The following is a 20,948-nucleotide window of genomic DNA, read 5'->3' on the forward strand; positions in this document are numbered from 1 at the left end:
GATAGGTTTGTGACTGAGAACTGAACCTGCCTGGAGGTGATGGACAAAATAACACTTCTATAAGCTGGCACTGGTTCTGTAACTGAATTCAGTCACCAAAGGAAACACCTCAGTCATCTCTTCTCTCTCTCTCTGAATCCTAAATCTGATGAGCCACTCTCTTTTTAGGGGACCAAAAGATGAGATCCACCAAGCCTAACTCTGTGCCAGTGTCTGAACTCCATCAAGAGAAGACTGAAAAGCAATTACTGCTTCAAGAAGGAACTTCAGCACCTGCATGTTTGCACCACAAAGAGTGATGCATTTTCCTATGAAGTTGCATAGAGCACAACAAAGAGCCTAACATTGAGCTAAGAGAGTCGAGCAAAGAAAGTCAGCTCAAAATTACAAATGATCACATACCAAAGAGAAAGAGTGTGGTCCAATGTAAAAAAAGTCTTCTTCTTGATCAACAACAGCAACAATCCTACACAGCACTGAAGATCATCCTTAAAGACTTGGCATCATAAAATTCTTAAGATAAATAAGAACTTTAAATATCTTATCTCAGACTTTTCTGTGATATATGTTTGCCTTGCCTGTCTTGTGTCCTGTCTTTTATTTCGATATATATATATAGTTATAATGTTTCTATAATCCTCGTGTTTATCAATAAATTGTATTATTCTGTTTCTTAAAACCTGCGGTGGGCTGGCGGCCTGCCTGGGGTTTGTTTCCTGCCTTGCACCCTGTGTTGGCTGGGATTGGCTCCAGCAGACCCCTGTGACCCTGTAGTTAGGATATAGCGGGTTGGATAATGGATGGATGTTTCTTAAAACAGATGTGCTTCAGTTACCTTGATATGACTCTAATGGAAGGAAACTGCCAAAACAGAAAAAGGTAAGGAATATAAAACAGGAGCCCTTTCAAATTATTTACAGTATCTACCGGCATTAGTGAAGGCAAAACTTAAAATGAATTAACCATATCAATTTCTTTTCTTTTCCTACAACAGCAATATTTTATGTAATGCCAGCTGGGATAAAAGTGTGTTATGACAAATCACCGGTAACATCCTGTACCACACTACTTACACAAAGACTTATTTGCTCAAATGGAAATATCCCAATCCACCCTCTATAACTCAGGAGGAAAGTGATATTCTATGTTATCTGAAATTGGAAAAAATCTTTTTTTTTGTTTTTTTACAAGAACATGTGGAAATGTTTTAGAACTCGTTAATATAATCCTAAACCTTTTTAATTTACTTTCTGTTTTATCCTTTTCAAAGAGCCATTTTAGATGGGTCTCTCTGCTTGTTAGGTGGGGCTTAAATTTTGAATTTTATTAATTCTTTTTTTCGAAGCTCTTTATTGTACTTCCTATGTGATTTCCACTTGTATTATTGAGTTAGCTGTCTGCTGTAACGGGCTGCTTTCATATAAAAAAGATCACCAGATTTATTATATCACCAGGAAGTGACAGTATAAATATAACGGTGGTCTCAGTTATCCCTCAGCTGGATTTTCAAAAAATAAAAAAACTTTAGGGAAAGTGAGCTTTACTACACATAGGCCTAGCACTGGGTTTCATTTCAGCTCTGAGCTATTTTTTTTACTTTGATCTTTGCTTTGACCATGTGCTTTCCTCTCTTGGTTAACTTTGCGATCCTCTGGTTTTGACCTTGCCTGACTTCAACATGATTTTGTCTTGCATTTCTTATCTCCTGGTCTGTTTAGGTGATGTTATCACATATAGATTATTTAAGATGGCGGCATGTGGCACTTGGCATGTAAGCTTTTATATTTGCAGTGAAAACACTCAAAAATGACCATGATTAGTATTTGTTTAGATTAGTTTGTTTAGTTACCAGCAGAAGAGAGAATTTCCCCCCACCCACAATTACAGCAGCCCAGGTAAGCAGAGAGCTGAGGAGACTTCATGCCAGCAAAGCAGTAGGTCCAGATGGAGTATCGCCACAACTGCTGAAGGCCTGTGCGTTGGAGCTGGTGAGTCATCTACAGCACATCTTCAACCTGAGCCTGGAACAGGGGAGAGTCCCGAGGCTTTGGAAAACAACTTGTATCACTCCTGTCCCAAAGGTATCACATCCTAGTGAGCTGAATGACTTCCAGCCTGTTGCTCTGACGTCACATCTGATGAAGACCATGGAGCAGCTGCTGCTTCACCACCTGAGGCCACAGGTCCGCCACGCCCTCGACCCTCTGCAGTTCACATACCAGGAGAAGGTGGGAGCGGAGGATGCCATCATCTATATGCTACACTGATCCTTCTCCCACTTGGACAGAGGCAGTGGTGCTGTAAGAATTATGTTTCTAGACTTCTCTAGCGCCTTCAACACCATCCAACCTCTGCTCCTTAGAGAAAAGCTGACTGAGATGGGAGTAGACTCACACCTGGTGGCATGGATCTTGGACTGTCTTACAGACAGACCTCAATATGTGCGTCTCGGGAACTGCAGGTCTGACATTGTGGTCAGCAGCACAGGAGCGCCTCAGGGGACTGTGCTTTCTCCTGTCCTGTTCAGCCTATATACATCAGACTTCCAATACAGCTCGGAGTCCTGTCACGTGCAAAAGTTCGCTGACGACACTGCTATCGTGGGCTGCATCAGGAGTGGGCAGGAGGAGGAGTATAGGAACCTAATCAAGGATTTTGTTAAATGGTGCAACTCAAACCACCTACACCTGAACACCAGCAAAATCAAGGAGCTGGTGGTGGATTTTAGGAGGCCCAGGACCCTCCCAAACACTGTGATTATCAGAGGTGACTGTGTGAAGAGGGTACAGACCTATAAATACCTGGGAGTGCAGCTGGATGACAAATTGGACTGGTCTGCCAATACTGATGCTCTGTGCAAGAGAGGACAGAGCCAACTATACTTCCTTAGAAGGCTGGCATCCTTCATCATCTGCAATAAGATGCTGATGTTCCATCAGACAGTTGTGGCGAGCGCCCTCTTCTACGCAGTGGTGTGCTGGGGAGGCAGCATAAGAAGAGGGACACCTCACGCCTGGACAAACTGGGGAGGAAGGCAGGCTCTATTGTAGGCACGGAGCTGGACAGTTTGGCATCTGTGGCAGAGCAACGGGCACTTAGCTTAGCAGGCTCCTGTCAATCATGAAGAATCCAATGCATCCACTGAACAGTATCATCACCAGACAGAGGAGCAGCTTTAGCAACAGTCTGCTGTCACTGTCCTGCTCCACTGACAGACTGAGGAGATCGTTCCTTCCCCACACTATGCGACTCTTCAATTCCACCCGGGGGTGTAAACGTTAACATTATACAAAGTTAGTGTCTGTTATACCTGCCTTGCACTCTCCAACCTGCATTTTTTAACTTGAACTGCATTTTTATCACTCTTTAATCAATATTGTTTTTATCAGTATGCTGCTGCTGGAGTATGTGAATTTCCCCTTGGGGATTAATAAAGTATCTATCTATCTATCTATCTATCTATCTATCTATCTATCTATCTATCTATCTATCTATCTATCTATCTATCTATCTATCTATCTATCTACCTAAAAAGACTTACTAGATGCAGTTAGGACTATTTTTCTCTTTGAATTGGTTTTGTTTGCTATTATGTCTGTTCTTTCTAGCTATAGACCTTTGCTTTATTTTCTAACAATGCTTTTGGTTTGCTCCTATAACACCTCTTTACTCCCTGGTCCTTTGTAACTCTTACTAATTATTTTTGGGACAAGCCTAATTCTCATCGGGCTATAAAAACTGTTAAAGTTTGTTACATCTTTTTAAGTCCATCTGCTGTTTTTTGTTTTTGTTCATGCTACTTCTCCTTCTGGTACATTTCAGAAAATGTCCTTATTTATTTGTTAGTTAAAGGAATAGCTTCCCCTTTGTAGTTGGCAGTGATGACTCGTAATAAATTTTAATCTAATGTTTTCAAGTAGAATGTAGATAAAAATGTTTATAATGTAATTACTACAAACCAGTGGTGACCAGTGAAGTACAAAGGCAAATGATGTGAAAAAACATCCATAGAAAAAAGAAATTTAAATCTCACATTAGTTACATTGCATAATCCATGAGTTAGTTAACTAGTCGCATGTTCAAAACGTGCAAAACACATGGATTTTTTACTAAAATATTATCATTAGATACTTCCAGAAAAATCAGTGCACATCATAAACCATAAACCAGTGGTTCTCAGCCTGTAGTGGCCCCTAGGGGCAAGTAACAAAAAGGGGTGCGTGAAGATGTGAAAAAAGAAAAAAAAAACATCTGTTGAAACCAAAACAAATTAACTTAAACTACATTCTGATACTAGAACAATAAATACAGAGTTTGGTTAAATGTCGATAAAAGTTAAGTAGGTATAATAAAATATGCATCTACATTTAAAAAAAATGTTAGGGGGGTGCGATTAAAACTATTATGAAAACTCAGGTCGCAAATACTTAAAGGTTGACAAACACTGCCATAAACTGAAACCCAATGTGATTGCCTTTTTGAATTGAAATTCTGTCCCTCCTCATCATTAATTGGTTTAAAAGTCTCATCTTCAATTCAAAAACTCAATCCCATGTGCTTCTTTTTTCCATGGACGTTTTTCACATTGTTTGCTACTGTGCAGCATTGGTTACTATTGGTTTGTATTATATCATACATTTTTTATTTCTGTTCTTCTTGAAAAGATGATATTGAAAAATTTTCACTACAAACTGCATGGGATAAGTAACATATAAAAAAAGTACAATGTTTGGGTGGAGTATTCCTTTAAATGTTCATTTATCTGACAAGTTTAAGCCCCACAATGGACTGCCATCCTGTCTACAGTCCTTCCTTGCATGCAGATTTTGAAAATGGATATGTGGATTAATAACACATATTAATGTGTTAAGAGGTTCACATAAAGAAATTTCAGATATAGAGATGGCCACTATTTTCAGACAAGATGACCCTCAACCAATGGTGGATATGACCTAAAGATCACTGGACAAATCCCATTCACTTGATGAAATTATCCTAACGTTCCATTTCACTGTTTGATTAGTTGTTTCCCCTTCACTGACAAATCCTGTTGTCTCCGTTCATTCCCATATATGAAGAAAGAAGCTTTTCACAAATAAAATTATGCATTACTCACTTATTCCTTGAAATGATAATTAATTTCTGCTTTTGATCAGCAGCCTGTACCAACCTCAAATTCTGCTAATAATCCAATAAGGACCACTCATCTTTCTCTAGCCAATCTTTGGTGGGGTTCTGCCATTCTATGTTAGTATAAGTTGGTGATCATATAAGTGTTATGATGTCAAATGGCTCTACTGGCAAGCTGGCAAGGCTAATTCTGCTCGCCATATTAGTTTAGAAAGCAAGGAGAACACAGACTGTTGTATGATGACGCTACTTTTGGCTTCTGGTTTTACGTATCTGGCATAACATAACATGACATTCTCAAAGCTGTCCCATTTGGGAACGAGAGAATAGGCTGTATGATGGACTGGCACCTCATTCAGAGTTGATTCCTGCCTTGAGCTAAATACTTCTGGAAGTGGCTTAAGTCCCATCATAACCCTAAACTGGATTAAACAAAATAAGGCCACTGGTAAAGGATAGAGAAAGCGATTATGGTGCAAACTTGTGGAAATTCAAACTGTCTGTAGCAGGTGATTACCATGAACAGAAACAGCAGCACAGATAGTAATGTGCAGGGGTTGCTGCAGACGGCAGCACTCGCCACCGCAGTGACATATAGCTGGTTATCTGTTGATGACACTGGAGGGAAAGCAGAATACAGTATGTGTGTACATTTTGTAGCAGACAGTAAGCATGGATGGAAAAGTGTGCTGCAGTAGAATACGAGCTAGGAAAATCACCATTAATTCATGTGACCCTGTATTAACGTGCTGAACCTATGTGGCATCTAAAATGTAGAATGGACTGACACAGCTCAAAAGTGGGCCAGGACAGGAGAAGAGAACCAGAATTAAAGACACCATAGTCAACTGTGTATCTTTATCATCTACCTCTTCCTTTGCTTTCCAGATGTCATCCTGTTGCAGCTATCAGCGTGCATATCTTGAAAATGTGCATGAGAGGCCATTGGGAATAGCAAAATGTGTTTGGATAGTTCACAATAACTATATAAAGTAGCAGTTAAATTACAAAAGTACATTTCTTCTACTTCTACTTACATCGTCCACTGAGCTTCTTGAAACCCGACAGAAAACAAACAAATGAACCAAATGAAATATAAGAGTTTAACAAAGTTGTTAGACATGCACATTCCCTCTTTACATGGGCCACTCAAATGTTTTACGAAAAAAAAAAAATCCTAGAAAAATGAAGAATAGTTTCATACCTTGTGTTCAGCCACATCCAATTTTATATATTAAAAGTACCGTACATAAAATTAACTCGGGAACAAACAGTGTACAGCTTGCAGACCCTCTCTTAAGCCACAGAGGACAATGAATCAATCAGCCTGCACTGAGCATTTAAACTCACCAGATGTTTAAGACAAACATTTGGGATTTTACTTCTGTGAAATGCTTCACATTACCGAGTATGTCTGTTCAATGTAGCCACACATCTCAGTAGTATACAAATAACTGAGCGTTTAAAAAATACATTTTAAGGAGTTAATTACCTGTCAAAACTATAAACACACAAAAATCAAAGTTGTGTATTAGAAGTGCTTTTGGTACCAATTCAAACAATGATGGCATTACATTAAACCAATTGAGAGCAGCTAAATGTCTAGTAGCATGGGCTGGAAATTCAAGCAGTAGCAATTTCTACCTTTACTGTATATCCTGAAAACAGTCTAAAAAAATTGTGAATGGTTCAATACTATCACAACATTTATAAGTTCATCTGCAGCCTGTACTTGGTCATATAGTAACACAGAGCGCCTTCTGTAAAGACATGAAAAATGTACACCAATCTGTAACAGCATGAAAACCTCCCACCTTGTGTAGGTCCTCTTTGTGTCATTAAAACAGTTCTGAGTAGTCAATGCATTATCTCCACAAGGTCTCTGAAGGTGTCTTGTGGTATCTGGCACCAAATCATTAGCCGCAGATCCTTTAAGTACTATAAGTTGCAAGGGGTATCTTTGCATCAGAATTGTTTTCCAGCACATCCCACAGATACTCAATCAGATTTGCAAATTTAGCAGTTTTCAGTCAGCACCTTAAACTCATTGTCATGTTTCTAAAAACCATTCCTGAACATTTTTTGCAGTCAGGTAGGGTGTAGTATCCTGCTGAACGAGGCCACTGCCATCAGGTAATACTGTTGAAATGATGGAGTACACGTGGTCTGCAACAATCCTTAGGTAGGTGCTAAGTGTTAAAGTAACATCTACACGAATGCTAGCACCCAAGGTCAACCAGTAGAACATTGACTAAAGCATCAAACTGCCACGCTGGCTTGCCTTTTTCCCAAAACTACATCCTGCTGCCATCTCTTCCCCATGTAAACAGTGCACACTCATCTGGCATCCATATAATCTAAACAAAAATGTTTTTCAGCAGATAAGGCGATCTTTTTCCATTGCTCCATGGTCCTGTTCTGGATAGGGGTCAGCATGGGTTCTATGACCGGTCTGCAACTATGCAGCCGGATATGCATCAAATTGTAAAGCATTGTGTGTTCTGATACTTTTTTCTCATTGCCAACATTAAGTTTTTCAGCTATTTGTGCTACAGTACCTGTGGTTTGGGAACAGACCAGACAGGCTAGCTTTCACTCCCAATGTACAGTACATCAATGATCTTTGGGTGTCTATGACCCTGTTGCCACTTTATCTTAGTTCCTCCTTAGACCACTTTTGGTAGGTACTAACCACTGCATTCTGGGAATTCCCCAACATGCCTGCCATTTTGGAGATGCAGTCTTCTACCAATCATAATTTGACCCTTGTCAAAAGCACTCAGATCCTTATACTTGCTGATTTTTTCTGCTTCCAAAACTTCACCTTCAAGAACTGACTGTTCTCTTACTGCCTAGCATATCCCACCACTTGAGAGATGCCATTGTAACAGGATAATCAATGTTATTCACTTGTTGTGGCTGATCATCCATCCATTATCCAACCTGCTACAGTTGGGCTTGAAAGTTTGTGAACCCTTTAGAATTTTCTATATTTCTGCATAAATATGATCTAAAACATCATCAGATTTTCACTCAAGTCCTAAAAGTAGATAAAGAGAAACCAGTTAAACAAATGAGACAAAAGTATTAACTTGGTCATTTATTTATTGAGGAAAATGATCAAATATTACATATTTGTGAGTGGCAAAAGTATGTGAACCTCTAGGATTAGCAGTTAGTTTGAAGGTGAAATTAGAGTCAGGTGTTTTCAATCAATGGGATGACAATCAGGTGTGAGTGGGCACCTTGTGTTATTTATAGAACAGGGATCTATCAAAGTCTGCTCTTCACAACACACGTTTGTGGAAGTGTATCATGGCACGAACAAAGGATATTTCTGAGGACCTCAGAAAAAGAGTTGTTGATGCTCATCAGGCTGGAAAAGGTTACAAAACCATCTCTAAAGAGTTTGGACTCCACCAATCCACAGTCAGACAGATTGTGTACAAATGGAGGAAATTCAAGACCATTGTTACACTCCCTAGGAGTGGTCGACCAACAAAGATCACTCCAAGAGCAAGGCGTGTAATAGTCGGTGAGGTCACAAAGGACCCCAGGGTAACGTCTAAGCAACTGAAGGCCTCTCTCACATTGGCTAATGTTCATATTCATGAGTCCACCATCAGGAGAACACAGAACAACAATGGTGTACATGGCAGGGTTGCAAGGAAAAGGCAGCTTCTCCCCCAAAAAAACATTGCTGCTCGTCTGCAGTTTGCTAAAGATCACGTGGACAAACCAGAAGGCTATTGGAAGAATGTTTTGTGGACGGATGAGACCAAAATAGGACTTTTTGGTTTAAATGAAAAGCATTATGTTTGGAGAAAGGAAAACACTGCATTCCAGCATAAGAACCTTATCTCATCTGTGAAACATGGTGGTGGTAGTATCATGGTTTGGGCCTGTTTTGCTGCATCTGGGCCAGGACGGCTTGCCTTCATTGATGGAACAATGAATTCTGAACTATATCAGAGAATTCTAAAGGAAAATGTCAGCACATCTGTCCATGAACTGAATCTCAAGAGAAGGTGGGTCATGCAGGAAGACAACGACCCTAAGCACACAAGTCGTTTTATCAAAGAATGGTTAAAGAAGAATAAAGTTAATGTTTTGGAATGGCCAAGTCAAAGTCCTGACCTTAATCCAATCGAAATGATGTGGAAGGACCTGAAGCGAGTAGCTAATATGAGGAAACCCACCAACATCCCAGAGCTGAAGCTGTTCTGTATGGAGGAATGGGCTAAAATCCAAGCCAGTGTGCAGGAGTGATCAAAAGTTACCTGAAATGTTTAGTTGCAGTTATTGCTGCAAAGTGGGGTCACACCAGATACTGAAAGCAAAGGTTCACATACGCTTGCCACTCACAAATATGTAATACTAGCAGAATACCCGCGCTTCGCAGCGGAGAAGTAGTGTGTTAAAGAAGGTACGAAAAAGAAAAGGAAAAATTTTAAAAATAACGTAACATGATTGTTAATGTAATTGTTTTGTCACTGTTATGAGTGTCGCTGTGATATATATATATAGCAAAATACCCGCGCTTCGCAGCGATGTCATGTGTTAAAGAAGTTATGAAAAAGAAAAGGAAACATTTTAAATATAATGTAACATGATTGTCAAAGTAATTGTTTTGTGTATTTGGTGGCAGCGTCACAAAGTTATTTTCGTCTAGCTGCATCAGAAAATGTACCATGACATCTTTTACTGTTTTCTCACAGCTTGGATTGCTGCTGTCATATATATATATATACACACACACACACACACACACACACACACACACACACACACACACACACACACACACACACATACATACATACATATATATATATATATATATATATATATATATATATATATATATACAGTATACACATACATATCTTCATATCTACATATCTATATACATACCTATCTACATCATATATACACACACATACATACATACACACACACAAATTATATATATGTATGTATGTATGTGTGTGTGTGTATATATATATATATATATATATATATATATATATATATATATATATATAATGTAGATAGGGTGTGTGTGTATATATATATATATATATACACATACATACATATATATACACATACATATACTTGTGTGTATGTTTGTATGTGTCTATATGTGTGTGTATAGCTTTGGTCACTGAGTGCAAGGGAAAAATAATAAAATATAGTGTATAAGTTATTAAACAGTAAAACAATAACGTTTCAAGAAGTACAGGTACATTGAGCACTACTGGAGTGGTTTCGGGTAAACTACATTTTAAAGACTGTGTAACACAACAGGTAAGTAACTAACAGCAGCTAAAATGTATATGGATCATCTCTCGGTAGTAGATCCCTTTTGAAAGGCGCTACACGACGGCTGTGGTATAGAAATTACATTTTCTATGTGAACGCTCAAATTTGTGCCTCTGGTAATGTGCCTTACCGGCATTTAAAGAAAATTAGTTTTGTGTCCTCTGCAGTGTTAAGAGAGAAAGGCTTTGGTTTGGCATAAAAGGAAAAAAGGTGTAAAGAAAGGAAAGTTGCCTTTTTCTTTTATATAGTACAGAGAGATGTGTTCGCTGACGTTATGATCGCCTTTTGGGGACAGTCGCGTCGGTCTTGTGTAGACTGGTGAGACGCCCCTGCCATTAATCGGCTGTGATGGCACTGTCAGTCCTGCACTCGTGTGCGTGAATTCATAATCCGAGTTTAGGACCTCATAATCGATATCGCAAAAGAAAGTGTGAATCGCCTTAATATTATTTTGCCGTGGTGTAGAAAAGGGGTCCGTGTTTGCACTTGTCTGGGCTATAGCGCAGGGGAGGATGAAAAAATGAAAAGTGCTCACTTTGACTTAAGCAGCACGCAGCTGGCTGCTCGACTTTTGCTGGGCAGGAGACCCCTTTGTACACACGCTCATGATATCAAAAGTCTCAGCGCTCTTTGGAGGTAATTCATATATTATATATATAGCAAAATACCCGCTCAGCGGAGAAGTAGTGTGTTAAAGAAGTAATGAAAAAGAAAAGGAAACATTTTAATAATAACGTAACATGATTGACATTGTCATGAGTGTTGCTGTCATATATATGCCTGCCTAAATAAGTCACCTCGCTTTGCTCTTACTTTATTTACCGCTCATTTAATCATGGCTAATGGCGGAAAAATTATAAAATGGAAGGAGGATGGCTTTACCAAAACAATTATTGATGGCGAATCGATTATTCATAAAGCTTGAATTGGTGATCTGTTTTTCTGTGTTAACCTCATATTTTTTCATACTTCTTCTCAAACTAAGGTGGTGCGAGGGTAAAATGAATCGGGATGCGCTGATCAGTGTAATCGGTGTACCAGGAAATCATGCATTGACAAAAGCTCCCCTTTGCTTGTAATGCAAAGTGTGATTAAATGCATTATTTTTAACGCGTTATGGAGCACATGCATCAAAGCTTCTCAGCTGTGCTTGTGCTAAGAAAAGGAAAGATTTTAAAAATAACGTAACACGATTGTCAATGTAACCTTTTGTAAGTAGTGCCTGGAGGATTCAGTGTGGAGAAACTCTAGAGAGAGCGTGTGTATTAACTTGTGGATTTTTCTGTGAGTATTTGGTGGCAGTCTGACGAAGTTGCTTCGGAAGACGGCGTTAGCTACAGAGCTCAGCTCAGAGCAAAATGAGGTGGGAGGGAGATGATGACGTGACTCCCCACCCGCCTTAACTGTCAATCCCCACAAACACAGTCTCGGAATTTGCATAAGACACCCTTCACCTACAATTTTAACTTAGTTACAAAGTGATCAAAACTCTCGCTTATATCCGCGTCCTCTCATTAAACTTGTATCCCGCATTACCTGTGGGCATGTGAAACGCCAGCGTAGCCTGTCTATGAACTTAATTTAAAGTTTAGGTTTACACCTTGCTTTCTTTGCGAGGTAGCAGCACTCATGAATATGGTATTATGTGTCACTCGCTCGCTTCTTATTGTTTCGCTGCCTTCTCAATTATATAATGCATGTTTTCTTAAGCACTTTTTCTACGCACTGCGTTGACAGTCAGTTCACGTGATTACGGGAGGCGTGATGATGTCACACGAAACTCCGCCCCCCCACGTCATTCCAGCTCAACTCCATTACAGTTAATGGAGAAAAATACCTTCCAGTTATGACCATTAGGCGTAGAATTTCTAAATGAAACCTGCCCAACTTTTGTAAGTAAGCTGTAAGGAATGAGCCTGCCAAATTTCAGCCTTCTACCTACACGGGAATTTGGAGAATTAGTGATGAGTGAGTGAGTGAGTGAGTGAGTGAGGGCTTTGCCTTTTATTAGTATAGATTCTATCATTTTCCTCAATAAATAAATGACCAAGTATAATATTTTTGTCTCATTTGTTTAACTGGTTTCTCTTTATCTACTTTCAGTACTTGAGTGAAAATCTGATGATGTTTTAGGTCATATTTATGCAGAAATATAGAAAATTCTAAAGGGTTCACAAACTTTCAAGCACAACTGTATATCCTAACTATAGGGTCATGTGGCCGATAATTTTTTTTCAAACAAGGCAACCATCAAACACACCAGGCAGAAGAACTAGTACATATTCAGGCAGAACAAATAAATATTTATTATATACAAAGATACTTATTTGCCCTTGCTACTAGCTGGGTTTAATGATTTCCCACTAAAGTGAGCAATTTTGGGACAATCTACTTCGGAACTCTCTAGGGCTTTGAACTCATATTCAACAAAAATGGCACTGTAATGAAATTCTCTGCACAAGTAGATTGTATACAGCGTATACCAGCAGTGTTCAGTTTCAGTGCCAGGCCCACTTCTGGCTGTAGGTTTTTGGCCCGACCAGTTTCTCTATCAGGGAGTTGTTTTTACCTTTAACTGATTTCACTGAGCTTTTTTCCTTCTCTAATTTTGTTTTCACAAAAGTTCAGCAGCGTGAGAATTGCACCTATTAATTAAGAAATAGGTTCGTTTTTGGTATAGCTTTAATTCTGTTCAATTTTCATTTTAATTGACTTTTTCTGTGGTCTTTGCTCTTATAACTGTGTCTGAATAATGAAGAAAAAGCAGAGCAAACATCAGTGCAAACAAAACTGAAAGCTAAAGGGCAGCTGCTACCTCAGTATTACCCACTTGTGTGCTTATTACTAAATACTGGCTTAAATGATTAGAATATTTGATAGTACAACTTATTAAAAAGCAAGATAAAAATAATTACTCTATTGTCAACTAACACGCATACATGCTCACTTAATTCAGTAAAAATATTACCCTAGTACAACCAGACTGTAATTTTATGGATTGACAGAGAAGCTGGGAAATAGCAGCTTGCTTTCGTACTTTAGGAAGAAATTCAATTAAAGAGAGAAATCTGGTGGGATGAAAACCTACGATCAGAGCAGGGTCCCATGGATTGAATTTTCTTTTTCCAGTTGAGCACTGATGCATGTTAATATTTATCTATCCTTTGTCAATCATGCTGTTTAATGAATATATTTTGTTTTCAAAGTGCATGCTTTCATCATTTAGTGTTTGTCTAATTTGTGTTTCTTTAGTCCATATTATTTTCATATTCTGGAAGTATCAAAACTTACCAGCTGTGAAGTCCACTCTGAGGAAGAGGAAGGGTCTTTAATAGTCTGCCGCTCAGGTAGCTGTAGGCTCCCTGTGGGTGAAACAAAGGCAAGATAAGAGGACTCTTGGTTGAGACTTGGGGCAGCAATCAAAAGATCTGTAACGTCTGATTTTGTTACAGCAAACTTGGACAATGGAAATGTTTTCAGAAATGAGTCCTTTTCAGAAGGCAGTTTAAATATATGGCTTTCCATTGTTGTCTTATACTAGCAAACACCTCCAGTGTATACCAGCTATTCTCCTAAAAGTGGTTTAACAAATGGTCTATACAGGGAAATAAATACATAAATAAATATTTTCTCCAAGAGTAGTCACAGGATTGTAGCAGAAAGAAAAGAAAAAGAGAGAGAGTGACAGTGTAACTGACAAATTATGATAAAATAGTTAGCAAACTTCATTATAGTGTTCAAAAATGTATATACTTTAAATTCTGGGAAAGTTCTCTTCAATAATTCTAAAATGTGAATACTTCAGGAAAACGTCAATACTGTGCTTCTATTTGCAAAAGACCATTTATGACACAGTTGAAAAAAGCACATTTCTCTGTTCTGGCCGAATTGTCAGGTTGGTCTAACATTGTAAAAAACACACCAACAAAAGTGAGCATTGAACGTATGGTGCACAACCTTGTGAGTGGTAAATGTCAAAGTTAAGATATTCAAATTGAACAAAATCTATTAACTCTGATTACCTCATATGAGGCCGTGGGACCAGACAGGGTTGTCCACTATCTCCAATGTTTTCAAAAACTGCCATTGAATCACTGGCTAGCCATCTTTGTCAACAATCAGAAATTAAGGAAAATATATGGGAAAGAATACAAAAATATCCAATTGTACTGATAACAGTTCATTACCCATCAAAACTCATCCTTATATATCACGCAAAATCTGCATGATGAATATATTAGGATTTTCTGGGTTCAAAAACAATTCAAATAAGGATAATTGAACTCATTCGTTTAATATTACAATCCAGTAGAGCACTTTCTGCTGATTGCATTAAAACTATTCTGATATTTAGGAGCTATAGTCACAAGGAAATTGAAAGATCTCTTCAAAGTTAATTTTTGTAAGTTATGGAACAAACAACAAGTTAATAGGTGGTCAAGTCTTCAGCTCTCTTTAACTGTTGTTAAAATGAATATATTTCCAAAAGTCATTCCATATCAGAACATTTTAATATATATTAACAAATCCCATTATTCAAATGCACAACTTATCATAATTGTGTTCACCTGGAAGGCAAAAAGGACAAAAACTGGAAGAATGACACTACAAAGATCGAAGCAGAAGGCGGCGCAGCATTATCTGACATTCATCTTTATTTATACGAGGGATGTTCAAAAAGTTTCCACTCTTTTTTTAAACTCTTTTTATTAAAAATTTCAAAAACAAATTACATCACTTTTCTACATAGTCACCTTTGTTTGTGATGCAATTTTCACAGCTTCATGCCAACTTTTCAATGCCCAATTACTACTCCTCCGACCTTCACCATTTCCAATGAAAATATAAAAGTGTGGAAACTTTTCGAACATCCCTCATACAAAACTGATAGGTGCTAAATGGTAATGGAACTACACCTGGCTGGTTAGCCTTTTAAAGGAAATCCTCTCTGTATGCCTTGCTTTGTGCTCCTGTCATCTACTGTCTATTTACTAGTAATGTGGAACCAATGTAAGAAGCACTTTAATGCAGATATGCTGTTCTCTGCAGCTCCTTTACAGGATAATTTTAAATTCTTGACTGTTCTTTACTTATACTGCATTTAACTCATGAAATTCCTGGGCACATCTGGACCTTCAGTGATCTCTGTACTGACAATGTGTTTGTACGTACAATTTGATCCAATATCTAAAATTTTAAGCTCTTTCAACATATACTTTTTTATATTCAGAGGTCAAAGCCTTTGTTAAGGGAAAACAATCTAACCTCTCTAATCTCCAACACTGTGATATAATTTAGCTAGTACTGTGAAGAATATTGACACATTTTGACGATCTTAGATACGACACCTATCTTTTAACATTAACAGGCAGGTAATGGAATCACATTTTTACTTTCTCGTGTACATAGTATAGAGAAAGTATAAGAATCATGAAATAATTCGACCTCGAGATTTTGATGAATCTTGACGTTTTAGACCTTCCTGAGTCTGAAAATGCCATGTACAGAGAAATTATAGGAATCATGGAAAAATTCAACATCAAGATTTTGATGAATATTGATGTTTTAGACTTTCTTGAGTCCGAAAATACCACTTTTGAAATTGTCTGTGTGTTTGTGTGTAAACACAATAACTCAAAAATGCTTTGACCAAGGTCAATGAGATTTTATACACCTGCATTATATCAAAAATAAGGAATCCTATCAACTATTGGCCCAGTTCCGGCAACCAGAAGTGGTATTTTAATGGAATACTTTTGCGAATTTTAATGTTAACTATGGTTATAATTACAGATAGATGATTCAAATTTTGCATAGATATTTATAATGATAAAGAGCAAACAAATACAAAATTTGGAAAAAATTAATCAACCAGAAGTAGTATGGTATTTAAACAACCATCTGAATTTTTTGTATCATGTGTGACAGATATGGGTCGCTGTCGCTCCCTTGAACCCTTGTCCAATACGCCAGACACCAAGTAAAAGTCCAAATGTCGACTTTATTTATATACAACAGTGCACAAAGCATCCTCCTCTCCACTATACTCATCAATAAACACAACACAATACTCAATAAACTCTCCACCACTCCCAGACGCGTTGCCAACTTCCACCCAACTCAGCTTGCCGTCTTGGAGCTTCCACAATCCTTTTATATTCCCTGACCCGGAAGTGTTCCAATCCCCAGTCCATGTGATCTCCTATCACTTCCAGGTCAGATAAAAAGTCCTTTTCTTCACCCCGGAAGCACGTCATTCCCTTTGTCCATGTGACTCAGATGTACTTCCGGGGCGTACGACAAATAACCATCGTTCCTCCCTGCAGCGTCTCCTAGTGGCCCCCATGGTATCCAGCAGGGCTGTGTATAAAAATTCCAATATCCAGGATGCCCTGCTGGTCTTCTGGGCACCTCCATACTGCAGGGAGGGCTCCACCTGGCGGCTTGGGGGTATTGGCCGGGATGAACGGCCGACCATTCACCACACATGGAAATATAAATGTGTACATGATAGTAAAAACTGTATTTAGTATAAGGCATATTCTTTCAATAACTATTATTTATATTAATTTATACATCACCAGTTTAACAATACTGTGTAAACATTGAACATGCCATGTAAATATAAAGATGTAATGGGAACAATAAGCTGCTACATCATTGTCATGTTCCTGGCAATACATTTAATTTTATATATTTTTTTTATTTCTGCCATCACTATCATAACTAAATGTAGTTAATGCACTTTTACCTATAACACTTTATTGCAACAAATATTACATAATACTAACACTTTTCAAATGTTTTAGGTGACTATAACTCTTTTTACTTTGCACGTAATCAAGGTAATGCATATGTAATCACAAAAAAATTCCACCACCGTTTTTGACCTCCCTAAGTGCGAAAATATCATTTTAATATAAAGTTTGATTATAAATAGAGATAAATGATTCGGTATCGATATTGTCAATTAGTTATGATGAGAAACAAAGACATGTGATATTTGAGAAATATTGCGTAACTGGAAGTGTTTCTGAAGGGTTATTCCTCTAAATCAGGACATCAGTATACAGGAAGGTTGAGGGGAGCACACTCCCAATTTTTTATAATATATACTCTTCCTTTATATATGCAAAACATGCACGAATTTCTCTTAAAATTGTGTGTCATACACATCATTCTTGATTAATTATCTGAAATATACCAGGACTTGAACCCTAACTATGAACTATGTCATATATGACTGGCCTTGCTAAGTCATATGTTTTGGGACACTAATAACTTGAAACCACTTTAGGGGGAAGATTCTATCAGTTGATTTTCAGATTTGCATTGATTTCTAAACATCTCATGGTATTATTCAGAGTAGCACTCCAATAGTTTAGATTATACAATGAAAAATTGCTTGCATTTACCTTGCTTAGATAGAAGAATCCTGTTTTACTGTCTATACTGCTCAAAAGAATTAAAGGAACACTTTTTAATCAGAGTATAGCATAAAGTCAATGAAACTTATGGGATATTAATCTGGTCAGTTAAGTAGCAGAGGGGGTTGTTAATCAGTTTCAGCTGCTGTGGTGTTAATGAAATTAGCAACAGATGCACTAGAGGGGCAACAATGAGATGACCCCCAAAACAGGAATGGTTTAACAGGTGGAGGCCACTGACATTTTTCCCTCCTCATCTTTTCTGACTGTTTCTTCACTAGTTTTGCATTTGGCTACAGTCAGTGTCACTACTGGTAGCATGAGGCGATACCTGGACCCTACAGAGGTTGCACAGGTAGTCCAACTTCTCCAGGATGGCACATCAATACGTGTCATTGCCAGAAGGTTTGCTGTGTCTCCCTGCACAGTCTCAAGGGCATGGAGGAGATTCTAGGAGACAAGCAGTTACTCTAGGAGAGCTGGAGAGGGCCATAGAAGGTCTATAACCCATCAGCAGGACCAGTATCTGCTCCTTTGGGCATGGAGGAACAGGATGAGCACTGCCAGAGCCCTACAAAATGACCTCCAGCAGGCCACTGGTATGAATGTCTCTGACCAAACAACCAGAAAGACTTCATGAGGGTGACCCAAGGGCCCCATGTCCTCTAATGGGCCCTGAGCTCACTGCCCAGCAGCATGCAGCTCGATTGGCATTCACCATAGAATACCAGAATTGGCAGATGCACCACTGGTGCCCTGTGCTTTTTACAGATGAGAGCAGGTTCACCCTGAGCACGTGACAGAAGTGAAAGGGTCTGGAGAAGCCATGGAGAACATTATGCTGCCTGTAACATCATTCAGCATGAGCAGTTTGGTGGTGGGTTAATGATTGTCTGGGGAGGCATATCCATGGAGGTTCACACAGACCGCTACAGGCTTGACAAAGGCACCTTGGCTGCCATTAGGTATCAGGATGAAATCCTTGGACCCATTGTCAGACCCTATGCTGGTACAGTGGCTCCTGGTGCATGACAATTCCTGGCCTCATGTGGTGAGAGTATGCAGGCAGTTCCTGGAGGATGAAGGAATTGATACCATTGACTGGCCACCACACTTTCCTGACCTAAATCCAATAGACCACCTCTGGGACATTATGTTTTGGTCCATCCAATGCCAACAGGTTGCACATCAGAATGTCCAGGAGCTCAGTGATGCCCTGGTCCAGATCTGGGAGGAGATCCCCCACAACACCATCAGTCATCTCATTAGAAGCATGCACCGATGTTGTCAGGCATGTATACAAGAACACAGGGGCCATACAATGTGCTGGGTACAATTTTGAGTTGCTGCAATTCAATTTTGGCAAAATGGACTAGCCTGCCACATAATTTTTTCACTCTGATTTTTGGGGCGTCTTTGGATTCAGGGCTCTGTAGGTTGATCATTTTCATTTCCATCAAACGATGTGGCATCCTTTCGTTCCTAACACATTACCCAGTCTATATCAGTATAGATATCCAGGAGGATTTCTTTTTCCCATTGAGATCTGATGTGTTTTCAAAGTGTTCCTTTAATTTTTTTGAGCAGTTTATAAGGGAAAGCATAGGATAGTGCAAAGCTTTTTCAGAATTTGACAAAAAGTTATTAATACATTTTTAAATAAGTCTGAAGGGACGGTATCCCTGTTCTCTTTTACTTCTGGTATAATTGTTTATATGAGGAGCAATTTTATAATGGGTGTTTTTTCCATATAGTTCTCTAACTGGAGAGGAATCAGGCTTTAGCTGATGATTTTATCCAATACGTCATATTTCTGGATTGATTGTATTTTGACTGTGTTGAGTTTTAGATGCATAATATTTGATCAATATTATATTGTATATCAAATTGCTTTAATATTATATTAATTATAATGCAATTTGAAAAACCAGTAACATATACTGTATAATTTTCATGTAAAAAAAAAAGATATTAACATACCCCTCTGTGATTCTGTTTAGAGCCAAACAGACATCATGACTGTGAAAGGGAGACAGAGGAACAAACACAGACAGATACTGTAGATAGATAGATAGACAGACAGACAGACAGACAGACAGACAGACAGATAGATAGATAGATAGATAGATAGATAGATAGATAGATAGATAGATAGATGTGTTTGTCTCTTACCAGAATAAAATGAGACAAGTTCAAATGAGTGATGTATATAAAAATGAAAGACAACCACCTAACAAAGATAGGTGGACAGACACTAAATACACTTACCCATCAACGTGGCCTGGGTTTCTGCAAATTTACTTTGATCAGCACCAGCAGGGCAATTCATTATCATGTATTCTGCATCTTCCGCTAGGATACAGAAAAGAAGAAGATCAGAGTGGCATTAAGAATTTACTGTCTTCATGTAAATTAAGCCTTCCAGGCAGCACAACTATATGATATGCCAAATTAACACCTAGGTGTATATAAAAAACAGTTCAGATTTCTAAATTCTTGTAATTCAGGTAAAAAGCAGGATGTAACTCTGGGTGACAAAACAGTACATCATAGAGCACATGTTTTTCATTTTATTAATATTCTAAATTTTCCCAAGGAAACTTACAAGGTCAAATTATAATTGTTTTATTTTCACAATTTCAGCATGGATAGTTAAGCCTCCCCATCACACTCCACAACCTTCCCAGTGATTTTTATTGGCAGACTTAATTCACATAAACCTATTCAGCCATATACAGTAGCTAAATATCCAAACCACCTCAGTTAGACTAGTCTGAAACTCGCATTGACAAAACTAAATCAGTTTGATTTTTTTAAGTCATAGGGGTGGGTTTATGTGTGGGGGCGAGCTGACAACAAATGAGTAGTACAAAGTGTACTATGTGGCCACAAAGTTATCTGATGTCTCGTATCTTGTGTTTGTTTAAAGTAGAACTGAAAATGGAAAATAAAAGGGCCATGATTGCAGGTGAATTTAACATTCATGAACAGCCTTTGAACAGGAACCAGCACCGTCAGTCAGTATGTTAATTGGTCATCAGTATGCAGAAAGCTTAAGATGCTTTG

The 20,948-nt window shown here is 38.3% G+C and overlaps 1 protein-coding gene across 1 annotated transcript in view; it reads right to left on the reverse strand.

The window, feature by feature from the left end:
- si:dkey-220o5.5 (actin filament-associated protein 1-like 2) overlaps window positions 1-20,948 on the reverse strand; it is a 162,834-nt gene that overhangs the window by 78,278 nt on the left and 63,608 nt on the right. Inside the window, exons 3-4 of the mRNA XM_039769561.1 lie at window positions 20,151-20,234; window positions 13,747-13,817 (exon numbers count right to left, since the gene is read on the reverse strand). Coding sequence (XP_039625495.1) covers window positions 13,747-13,817; window positions 20,151-20,234 — 155 coding nt within the window. The remainder of the gene's footprint in view (window positions 1-13,746; window positions 13,818-20,150; window positions 20,235-20,948) is intronic.

The sequence above is a fragment of the Polypterus senegalus genome, chromosome 11 (assembly GCF_016835505.1).
Source record: "Polypterus senegalus isolate Bchr_013 chromosome 11, ASM1683550v1, whole genome shotgun sequence".
NCBI lineage: Eukaryota > Metazoa > Chordata > Cladistia > Polypteriformes > Polypteridae > Polypterus > Polypterus senegalus.